This window comes from Ananas comosus, unplaced genomic scaffold, assembly GCF_001540865.1.
Source record: "Ananas comosus cultivar F153 unplaced genomic scaffold, ASM154086v1, whole genome shotgun sequence".
Classification (NCBI taxonomy): domain Eukaryota; kingdom Viridiplantae; phylum Streptophyta; class Magnoliopsida; order Poales; family Bromeliaceae; genus Ananas; species Ananas comosus.
The window spans coordinates 26,452-38,656 of NW_017893440.1; the positions used below are offsets into that span (position 1 = coordinate 26,452).

Here is a 12,205-nt window from a genome sequence, read left to right on the forward strand (position 1 = left end):
TTTAGACTGTTAGTAGGGGGTTCGGCTGCTCAACTTAGGCTTAATTTGGTATTGATGTCCATCTATGCTACTAGATAAAATGAAGTTGGGATAAAAATATATAAAAATATATTTCTGCGTTTTTCGGTAGGATGCAGAAAATATATTATAACTGATTCATTGTGATATATGGAACGTAATATTACATACAGAAATAATCAAAATATTTTTCTATCGTACTTTTTTATCACATGTAATGCAATCTCCTCGCAATTTAAAATGAAGCCTTAAAAATTTTCGCTGTTTGGATTAAATGTGAAAAAAGAAATTGAAGGACCTAAATGGAAAAAAAAACAAAGAAAAAAAAGAAAAAAAAAAAGAAAAAAGAGAAGGTACCGCGGCATATTCTAAACGAGTCGCGCTTGTGAATCCCTACCCTGAAAACCAACCATCCATTCGCCCGCGCCATACACTTCTCTTCTATCAAGCAAGCAAAGAGAAAAGACGCACCAAGAAACCAAAAGAAAAAAAAAAAAAGAAAAAAAAGAAAAGAAGAATACAATGGCGTCGGCTCCTTTTTCGGCCCACGGCTTTCTCCTCCTCCGCCGCCGCCGCTCGGCGTCGCAGCCGCTGCTGACCTTTCACCCCTCTCCGATATCCGGCGCTGCTGCTCCGGCGATGAAAGCATGGTCTGCTCGCTGCTTCTTTCGGCGCTCTTGCTCTTACTCTTACTCGGCCCGCTTCCGACGGTGCTCTTTCTTTTTCGCTTCTTCTGAAACTGATGTTCGAATTTCAAAAAAAAAAAAAACGAATAGTTATGGAAAATGCGTTTTCCGAATGTATCCACTTTTCTTATGCTTTAGAACTCCATTGCTGTCGAAAACATTACTATGAATGCTTTTCGGGTTTATGTTCTCACTATAATTTCAGCTATTAGAATAGTCCTAAATATAATATATAGTAAAACTAAATCTCTTAACCCCGCTAGTGCATTTTGATTTTCTATGGTGGTTAGGCCCAAGAGGTTAAGAGGGTAAAGCGTGCTAGAATTAAACTAGTCTTGGATAACTCCTTGTGAAATGGGGCGTCACATTATCGAACCGGTGAACCGGTTCGGTTTTAATTAATTAGTCAGGATTTTTAAATTTTGATGGTGTTATATTAAAATCTAATGGCTTAAAGTTAACTTAGCTGATTTTATTTTCTATTAGCACGGATTAATTTTCTAAAAGTGCTACATATTTGGTTTAGAGATGCATGTAGATAACAGTACAGCAGTTGCAGTTATATGCATGTTGCAATTATAAGTATTTTTTTTTTTTTGCTTGCATGCAGTTGAAAAATATATTTTCAAAGTTTTATTACTTTATATATATGGTAGAAAAGAAAAATATTTTTTGTTGAAAAAGTGATTAGGTAGGTAAAGTTACTCTCTCTAGCTGCTGTAATTAGAATTGTGGCCAATTTGGATATAGTTCTAACTTCTCCAATTGTGCCTCCTCATGCAGTTTCAACTGCAACAATTAGATTCAAATGTATTAAGCCAAACACCGGATTTGGATCTGTATGTAGCTGCAACTGCAGTGCAATTGTAATTACATGCGAATCAAACAGCCCTTGAAGCATGCTGATGCTTTTAGAGAACACGTTCGTAATATAACTTTGTTACACCTACTTTAATGCTTTAGCGCGTCCAAAGTAATCCGAAGCACTTAAAGCTTCCCTTCTTTAGAATGATGGTCCCGTCCGTACCGGTGGCAGCTCTTACAACTATTTTAAAATTTTTCTCGCCCTCTAATGAGAAGAGTGCAATCCTAAACCAGTCCTAAAAGGGATTGGTTCGGATCCGACCACTAATTCATTGGGGTTCAGGAGCTTTGCATCATTAGTTCCAGTTTATGATTGGATAAAATGATTGAACAACGTTATATTGCTTATTTTACATGCTAGTATCATAGAATGGAGTGTAATGCAGAGGACAGGATGTGAAGTGAAATGGGTTTAATTGTTTTACTAATAAAATTCTAGTGTAGGTGAAGTTGATAAAAATATACACATTTTGCAAGAGAATGTATTTTTGGATTTAAATGTGTTTGAGTGGATTGCTACGAACTCGCAACTTAGGCATGACTAATTGAGCATGCTTTGAATTGAATTTATCTTATAATTTGGTTGACAATATCTAATATTTCTATCTTACATAACCAGTATGCAGAGTTTTTCTCGATTTGATTTTCAAATCACTAAGGCATCAGTTTCTGGATTAGAACCTTCCAATGATGACAATGAAATCAATGAGATGCTCGAAGGGTTAGAAGCGAAACCAAGTAGTCCAGGGACATCATTCCTGGCTAAATTAGCAGTTGCTGTGGGCATTGCGGCAACAGTTACTCTGATATCTGTTTACTTGAAGTGGCCTTCTTCAGGAACATCCTTCAGTTTTCTGCATTTTGTTGATGACTCATCACAATCAAATCCACTGCCATCTCCAGTCGGCTTTACCTTGGAGCTCTTTGGAAATAAAATTGTACTTCCAGAACGTACTCTAGGGTATGAACATATGATTGAATTAGTTCTTGCTGTTTCCTGATTTTTTGGTTTGTTCATCTCTATGCTTGGTAACTTTACTGCCGCTGCTAAATATTAAGGCACAAATAGCAAGATATATGTAAATCTGGTTGTTGTATTTGTTTGTGGTTTTCCATCCAAATTTAGCTTTAGCAACTATTTACAACCAAATTTGCTGTTGTGAATTTCAAATAAATAGTGAAATAAACTCTTGGTGGGACATATATTGAATCAGCCTGTGGATTTATATATGAGAGAATGCACAAAAATCTGGAGCTGATACTAAGGTCCAACTTCATATATCAAAGCAGTACTCCAGCGATACCAAAATATCTTCTATTTTTTGGCGGATCAAACATAAATGGTAGTTGAAAAACAACCATGACACAAAATCCATCAACATTTCATTAAAAGCGTTTGTTCCTTGCGTGTAAGGCTACTGCAAATAGAACATCGTTTATCACAAAATTATAAATTTTCAGGTCATGTCAATTATGCATATTCAAGTGGCCAGTGTTGATGGGCTTTCACTTTTCCTTCGCTTAGAATTGAACTAATTGTCAATTCTATTGACTGATTTAAGAAAACCTATTTTAGTTTGTTCTTGTTAGGTGCCTTTTTCTTCATTTGTACTTACATGTATGCATCATTGTCATATCTTGGCCTGCATATAAATAGGTTCATGTGATTGAGAACTACGAGATTTTTCCTGGTTAAAGCATATACTACGTCTGGATGTGGATCTTTTTCTTCTTTTTTTTTCTTTTTTTTTTTTTTTCATTTTTGTCATTCCTTTTCCATGGCAGTCATTTTGTTATCTTAGTTCTGCATAATTTTACTAAGATTGTCACCTGGTTGCTTATATTGCTAGGGCTATCTTTACTCATTTGCACTGTTAGTAGTTCTCATGAGGAAAATATTTTCAGGTGGATCTACTTTTGGTTGCTCATGGCTGCTGGTTGCGGACTTTTTATTAGTGAAGAGGCTCTTAATATTTGGGTCTGTACTCTGTACTGGTACCTTCTGTTTGACCAAACTCAATACAGTTATAATTTACTATCATTCTTCCATTTGTTTATTTATAAGGCAGTCCCCATTGTTTGCAATCTATACAAAGATTTTTGGTTTAAGTTATTGTATATCTGAAGCAGTATAAACGTTTGTTTAGCTATTGGTGTAGGTCGGCATATCTTTAGCGCGGAGTCTTTCTTTAAATGGGAATTGGCAAACTTTGGCTACCTCACTTTCTGCTAATGCGCCTTTCATTGTCTCCACTGTTTTATGGGTATACTGGTATGTTTATATTTAACTTTGTAATTAACTTCTTGATTACTACAAAACATAATTGTAAAAGTTTCGGCAACTTTATTCAACTAGTGTATCAAGTGTAACTTCATATCACATGTGTATGTTTTAAGCAGTTTTGCTTGTCCTATCTGCAGGGGAGTTTGTATCAGTGATATGATTCCATTCTACCTAGGGAGAGCATTTAGGCAGACCAAGGCATCTGAGAATCTACTTAGCAAGGTATAAAACTAGAATTACACGTTCCATAAAGTTTCGCCCATATTTTAGTTTCGTCCTCGGTGTTTTTTTTTTTCTTAAATAATAAGAAGCATAGCGAGCTACCCTTTTTATTCATAAGGTTAATGAACTAAGTAACAAATAAGGTTAATGAACTAAGTAACAAAAGTGAGGCAGCTTAGCCACTGAGGAGGAAAAAAGAAAAGAAAGAGAAAAATAAACAAAGAAAACATGATGACCGCCACTCGGGCAAGGGTCAACACTGACAATATTAGACCACCCCTATGCTAACAGAAGTGAACCCAGGACTCCACAAGGTGCTCAAGGTCATTCAAAACCAGCGTGACCGACTTTTTTCGCTGCTGGAAGATACTGTTATTTATCTCACGCCAGATAGTCCACCAACGCCGTGCCTGTTTGGTTAACACCAACTTCCATCTTTGGTCTTCCCTGTCCCCTGTATTGATTCCCTCCCATAGCTCATGCAGTGAACACGGAAGCTCCTGGCTGATGGCCAGTGGTGTAACTCGCGATTCGGTTTGCGCTCCTCATCTGCTATGATCATGAATAATATGTGCTTGGCTGCTTGCTATAACCGCAGTTGTGCAAGAGGTGATTAGTGGTCTCGAGTTCGTCTTCGCATAAAACACAAGTCAGCTCGCTCATCCAACCTCTCCTCACTAGGTTGTTCTTAGTCAGCGTCCTGTTCCTTAGGAGCAGTCCTATAAATATCTTCACCTTACTGGGATTTTGAGCTTCTGGATCTGAAGACGGGTAGGGTCCCTCATAATATTTTGCGTCAGGAAGTTGTATAGTGTTCGCACCGTAAATATTTTGCATTCCGTCCACCTCCATCTTAAAACATCTTGGCCGCCCATCGGTGTACAGCTCGAGACTAGTGCTTGAAGTATGGCTCCTCTTTCGGTCTCATCCTCAGAATCTCATTTCTGGCAACTTCCTTGGAGTTTGATTTCGATTCAGTTTTGCCCTCAGAGTACATATATTTACAGAACGAAGTCTAGTGAAGAGTGATAGTGCCAGTGCCAAAATGATGCCTTCTTCAGGTGCTAAGCTATCTGCAGGTGCTAAGCTAATAGGACTTACTTATCTGGAATTGAAACTATTAAAGAGTGAAATTGAGGTCAAGTTCACACTTCAAGGGCTAAAATTTTCAGTAACTATTTATTGAAGTTAACTCTGCTAATATCCCTTAACAACTGCATGTCTCCTTGATGGCAATTTGCAGCTAGGAATCGGCAAAGAGAAAGCTCTAAGTATAACGCGAGTTGTACAGAAATATGGCAACCTCATTGGCTTTGGTAAGTTCTATTATTTGGAAATTATTATAGCAAAGAATCTGGTATTTGGATTAGTCCAAAATGTTGGGAGAGCTGTTTTACATTTATCAGACATCACATAAGGTTTGGGCAGAGAAGCTGAGATGCCACAAAGAAGTAAAAGATAAGTACATTTTAGCAGTTTGTCTCGCCAGGCCAGGCACAATATAGTAATTGTAACAAGGAATAAAGCATACGAATATAGCGTAGAAAAACAAGGTAAAAGAGCCAGGGTTGGGGTCATACAAGCAGTTCTTGATTGTCATGTTAGCAAAATTTAGGATCCCTGGGCTATATTTTACAAAACACGCATAATCAAAATAAATAAAATTATCATATCTTGAGCCTTGGTTCAAAGTTAATTATATAGAATACCCAGGTTTGCCTCCGATTCCTTTACTTTTCTTCAATTGCACCGATCCTCTAGCTCCCGATCCCAAACTTCAAGTAGATAGGCACCTTGTGTCTTCTTTCTCCTCACTCACTTATGTTTGTTCTAATTGATGGAGTTACGAAGTACTATATGTTTGTTCTAGTTGATGGAATTATGAAGTACTGCATGAGCGCTTGAGTGGAAAGAGGGACCACAGCCCTATTTATAGTTATTTTAGAACTCCATCCATCAAGGAGCAATTGATAAGAACTCTTAATATTTTTCCAATATAAGTTACTATATCTGACCATGACAACCTTTTATTATCTCTAAGTTACATGAATCTAACCACGAAGAATGTCACATTCATTTAGACTTCAGGTCTTCCATTTGATAACTTATGCATTGAATGTGCAAATAGTTTTTCATCTCACCATATTTATGGTGACACTGAGCCTTAAATATATGACAAGGAAGGAAACTATAAAGGGGATCTTAGAAATAGATAGGGGTATTTACAGAATTTGCTCAGCATAGTCCTCGTGCAAACACAGATGTAGGTTAGTATAGGTGTTGATGATGGTCGGCAAGGCCATCATCGCAGATAACTAGCGCAACCGACGGCCACAGAGATACCAGGGGAGATCCTCATTAGATTCGCCCCCCGATGGCCCTACACTCCCGATTTTTGTGGGGAGGGAGGGGCCGTCTAGTGGAGGTTACTGGCACAACCGACGGCCACGAAGATACCAGATCTCGTCTCAGCCATTAATTGAGAATCCTCGCTAAATTTGCCGGTACCTGGGTTGGGGGGGGGGGGGGGGGGAGTGTCTAGGCGAGGAGGAGAGGAAATTTAGCATTAGGCCACTTGATCATTGGTAACCCAACGCTCGATCACGGGCCATCACATCGCCACTAGCAACTGGAGACAATCGCACCGGAGATTGCATCCGCAATGTAAAACATGGGGAGAGAGGCATCCACGGGCCATCACATCGCCACTAGCAACGGGAGACAATCGCACCGGAGATTGCATCCGCAATGTAAAACATGGGGAGAGAGGCATCTATCACGTGAAGTAGAGAGATCGTAGAGAGAGGGCAACCGATGGAGCCTGTAGCTACGAAATGGCCCAAAAGGAAAACGAAAAAGCCCAAAACCAAAGGAAAAAAAAAAAAGAAAATAGAAACCGAAGCAACAGAGAAGTCAAGAGAGAAGGCAACCGGCAGAGCCTGTAACCACGAAAGGGCGCAAAGGAAAAAAGGGGAAGCCAAAAATAAAAAGAAATACAAAACAAAAACCAATAAAAAGGAATTGCCACGTCAGATTTTGAAGACCCGACATTTATGTATTTCTTTGATTCTTTATCTCATGGTTACAATCTACACATTTAATGTGTCTTTTCATATTAGCTTATTCATGGTGATAACTTACACATTGAATTTGTCTTTTCAAATCACCTTATTCATTGAGTGGGTAAATGACTTTGGTCATTTCGCCCTTTCAAATTCAAGTATTAAGTTTATTTATTCTATTTTATTTATTTATGTGATCGTAAAGGCCATAATAATGGAGTAAAATCTAACATGTCATACTCGGCATTCTAACTTATTTTATTTATAGACTAGTGCAGTGACCCGCACGATGCTGCGGGTAGATAATATTCAATATTTAACTTGCGTTTTTATATTAAAATTCTTTTCTTAAGAAAAGAAAATTTGGTGTATAAATAACTTGAAGAAATATTTGATATCTTGTGAAAAAAGGTAAAGAAAGAAGAAATAGTAATTACATAAGAGGAAAAAAATTGAATAAGAAAAAAAAAAAGCAGAAGCAAATGAAGAAATAGCAGTAGCGGCAACCATAGATACAATGAAATTTACAGTTGTAACAGTGTAAAAAAACCTGCAAAAAAATAATTATATACATAAAAAGTAGGCCAAGAAACTTACAAAATTTGAGATAATCAATTGTAGATACTGAGAGAAAATAAAAGTATTTAGTATTTTCTGAGAAAAAAATAATAAGTACACAAATTGAAATTACAACAGGAATGAAACATGGAAACTAAATCAAAGAAGAAGAGAAAACTGGCAGAGGAGTGGAGATGTTTTGCCGCACAAAAAAAAAAAAGGCAATGGGAAATACAGCATTAAACGTAAGATGACCCTTCAGATTCGGCAAATTGAAATTACAACAGGAATGAAAGGTGGAAACCAAATCAGAGAAGAAGAGAAAACTGGCAGATGAGCGGAGATGTTTTGCTGCACAAAAAAAAATAGGCAACGGGAAATACCGCATTAAACGTAAGATGACCCTTTAGATTCGGCAAATAGATATATCCGATGAGATGAATCCAAACCATTATTACGACTGGAGAGGGATTAATACGCTAGAACGAAGCGTCGCTAACAAAAACGGCGAGAAGGGAAGAAGGACGGCCGATAAACTCGCCCCAATTTTCCATCTAGGGAGGGCAACTCGGGAGTTGAAGCGACGCTAGAGACGAAGGTGGAATGAAAAGTCTCTGAAGGAATTAAATGGGAAGAGAATGAGGAAAATAAACTGACGGGTGAGACTCATGGGCAAATGAGTTAAGATGACAGTTGGCTTCCCACAAAATCCCATAATTAATTAAGCAGGATGTTTTAAGATGGTAGTTAGGTCCCACAAAAAAAAATTTGAAAAGTCTCTTAACTAATTAAATAAAAAATATATGAGCAAAATATATTAGGCTGACAGGTAGGTCCCACAAAGATTCAAATTAAGCTAATATCGCCACGTGGACAAAAGGACATGGGATTTCATAGTAGTTAGTAGATTGCAAAGGAACTGAAGCATTAGATTGCGAGACAACTGATAGTAGCTAGTAGATTTTAGCAGACTTCTGATTAGTAATACTTCTGTTTTGCAGTTGAGCGATTTTCACTTGGTGTACGTAATCCTACAGCATTTCTAGCCGGTGCATTGGTAAGTCATTCCTTCATAACTAATAAGCAAAACTTAAATGACTTTTCTATTGGATATACTGTGAGTATTACATAGTTCGCTACACTGTCTCTCCACTACAACCAAGAAACTGGATTGTTGATATCAATTAGCATAACGATACTAGTTGTTGGCCTTTTCTCTTTCAGTTGAATATCATTAGATACCTAGAGACTGCCAGTACATACTGTCTTTAGGAAAAGAAAAGAGCAGACTTATCCCTGAAAGCTTACATAATAGGGCTGAGGATAAAAAACTGTATTTTGTTGTACTTATCTGTTTTAAAAAACTCAAACCATTATTCTTTTGTTTGAATGCAGTTAATGTATGCTGTTTAAGAAATTTTAAACATTCGCTTTTATATGGATACATTATATATGAGATTACAAGCCAGAACTAAGGAGTTGCACTTCCAGATATACAATATCATGTACTTGCAAACTTTCTTAAACCGGGGCTAAATATTGAGGAATAATCTTTTGATCCTTCTTTTGTACTACTAGATAGCTATTAGTCCTGCTTCAATCTGTTAACAGCAGAATTGAAAATTCATGCAGGGCATATCAGCGGACTGTTTTTTTGCCGGAGTTTGCTGTGGCGGTCTAATTACTCTTCCTCTTCAGGTGAAAAACTCGTCTTGATTTTTGCACTACGTGCATCTCGATGGAAAAGATGGATTGGTTATACTTCTTGCCCATTCATTATGCCTAGATTTTAAGGCACAAATTCGTAACCTTCTTCATGCGAATTCTTCTTAAGGGGTTGGTGTGCTCTCGGAGATGGCGCTGCTTTGTTGGATAAAGGGATAAGTTAGATAAAAAGGGCATCCTCGACTTAACCATTTTTGAGAAAAGCTTGTTTGAATCATAGACCCAGCCCTGTTGGTTTTGGCCCTCCTGGGCTCATTTACATCCCTATTTGCGTTTTGTAACATGCATCATTTTTTGAGTACAGACACATGATTTAATCTTTACTGCTGTTTTTAACTCAACACCGAAATTCATAAATATTGTGATACGAGAGTTTTATTTTGTCTTAAAATGTCAGTTGGCTGTCGGATTCTTGCTAAGAGAACGGCCAGTCGTGGCACTTGCTAGTGTTGCAGCAGCTGTGGTACTGCTCTCTCTCTCTCTCTCTCTCTCTCTCTCTTCTGTTTTGTTTGCTCCTAATAGCAAACTGTCAAAATTTGAACTCTATCTAGGGCATCTGGACCATATTTCCATACTTGATCGCTGCGTCAACAGCACTGTTCCTTTTCCTTCGCCAACACCGTTCCAGTTCCAACTGATGTGTACCCCACGAAGATCTTCTTTGCCCTTTGCAAGTCCTAAGATTTCTAGGCAGGGAGTATTGAAATTTACAGACATCGTTTAGTGACCCTACAATGTTCTCAATCAATCAATGTTGATTGAGATACATTTTTAATCACTAAAAGGATTATAAGGAGTGTAGACCTTTCCTTGTCCCATTGCATTGCAATTCAAGTTTTATGGTACATTTATGAAGTACCACTCTGAAAACTTTTGCTTAGCCATACATTATTATGTATAATTTTTTTTCTCTGCAATTTTTCTTTCTTTTTTTTTTTTTTTTTTTTTTAGTATGCTAGACAGACTTTTTACTGTAATACATGTTGCTGCATTAACTGGAGTAGCAAATATTAAATTTTATAAATATGGTTGCAAAGCACATTTACTTTTTTCGCGTGATAAATTGATGAATGATGGAAAATCTGAAGAAAAGAATAGGATTGTTGGTAGGGGGTGTCCCTTGCAGTATCTGATCACCAAATTGGTTGAATAGTTGAGGGATAGAGGGAGAAGTATGTTTGTGGAAGGTTAAAGATGAGAATGTTTGGTGTTTAATTGTTCTTCAAATCTTAGTAAGATGGCATAAATTCATAATTGGCTAAGTTACAATTTTTGGTCCTTATAAAAAGCGAGTGATAATTTGGTCCTCAATTTTAATTTACTATAATTTCTGCTTCGAACTTTTTAGATTGTTGCAATTAAATTCTACATTCCAGTTTAGTTAATTAGATAATAGTGTCGCTAATATAAAAATGACGTGGCATTTTAATTATTGTAATATCAACAAGTACAATGATGTTATATCACTATTACACTAGGACATATTATCATTCGGTCAACTAAATTATAACATGTGTTTTGATTGCAACAATATAGGCTCTATTTAAAATTTTCGAGATTACGTACGATAGAATGTACAAAAAAAATACCATATTTGTTTCCATATATAACCATAAAAAATATATAGAGCAGAAGGAAAATAGAGAAGGAAATAGACCTAACAGTAGGCCTAAATGATTGAGGCCATCCCATCTAAATTTTTAGCAAAATCTGTAAACAATCTTCATAATATAAAAAATGAATTCTATTTTCATAATGAATTTTTATTGTGCCTCTATTTCAGAGTCGGGCTAAGATACATACGATCTTGCTGTGAACAAACCGTCCCATTTTGTTAAAATCGGAACGGCGAAAAATAGATCCAGAAAATAATTTAATGCAAGAAAAGAAAAGATAAGAAAAGAACACACCGATATTTACGTGGTTCGGCCAACGGCCTACGTCCACGGGCGAAGACGGAGCAAATACTTTATTAATGTCGAGAAGGCGGAGTACAAAGAAGATCTCTCGAAAGACCAAAATGTAATTAGATCCGAAACGCCGCAACAAGAAACTCCAAACGAGGGACTTCTCTCTCACCCATCCGTACAGACCAACAACATGCTTCGATCCTTAATTAATTAGCATGTTGTGTTAACCGGCCACGGCTCCTTGATGGTACGAACTACCAACTGTTGGCTTAAATGGGCCAGCATCCTGCCCTGTGGCGGGACGCATGTGGGCCGAGTCATGTTCGAAATGGCGTGAGGCCAGGTGGGCCGAGTCACAATCGAGACCCGTGGGCGCTGTTTCTATACGCTTTAAGTGAATTGGTTGCGTATTTCTAACAGCTCGAGCTTTTGGGATTAATGGTTAGCGCCAACGATCCGACACCAACATGCATGAATTAATTTGAGCCGCCGTGATCACTAGCCCGAAAGAAGCATGAAGAGCTTGAACTTAATTAAGAGCTTAATTAAGCATGGCTTCACAAAGAGATCACCCAAGCCGTACGGACCACTAAGCAACGTAGACTTAATAAATGGATGGCTTCTTAATTTCGTCGCGGCATCATTAACTTGGCCGTAGCATGTATATATAATACATGTCTCCTAATTATGAGTCTAATTCTAATTAGATTAGAATTACACTCCTAATTATAATCCATATATGCCAAATTAAATCTAAATTATATCCAATCCCAAATAGATTAGGATTTAACTCCAATTTAGATAACTACAAATCTAAACCAAATATAACAATCTCCACCTTGGTTTAATTAGTAGTTTAGTCGCCGCTATGTCGAG

At 37.4% G+C, this 12,205-nt stretch overlaps 1 protein-coding gene across 4 annotated transcripts; it reads left to right on the plus strand.

The window, feature by feature from the left end:
* Positions 1–420: 420 nt before the first annotated feature.
* Positions 421–10,468, plus strand: LOC109706063. 4 transcript variants are annotated; one of them, XM_020226864.1, is made up of 10 exons: positions 423–728; positions 2,188–2,529; positions 3,474–3,546; positions 3,728–3,840; positions 3,990–4,074; positions 5,318–5,390; positions 8,696–8,751; positions 9,327–9,392; positions 9,817–9,882; positions 9,971–10,468. In XM_020226864.1, exons 1-10 carry the CDS (start codon positions 541–543, stop codon positions 10,055–10,057), a joined length of 1,149 nt encoding a protein of 382 aa, XP_020082453.1. In that variant the 5' UTR covers positions 423–540; the 3' UTR covers positions 10,058–10,468. The 4 variants fall into 4 exon arrangements, with proteins under 4 accessions (XP_020082456.1, XP_020082455.1, XP_020082453.1 ...); XM_020226865.1 differs by having other exon boundaries at positions 424–668; XM_020226867.1 differs by lacking the exon at positions 8,696–8,751 and having other exon boundaries at positions 421–728.
* Positions 10,469–12,205: the final 1,737 nt, after the last annotated feature.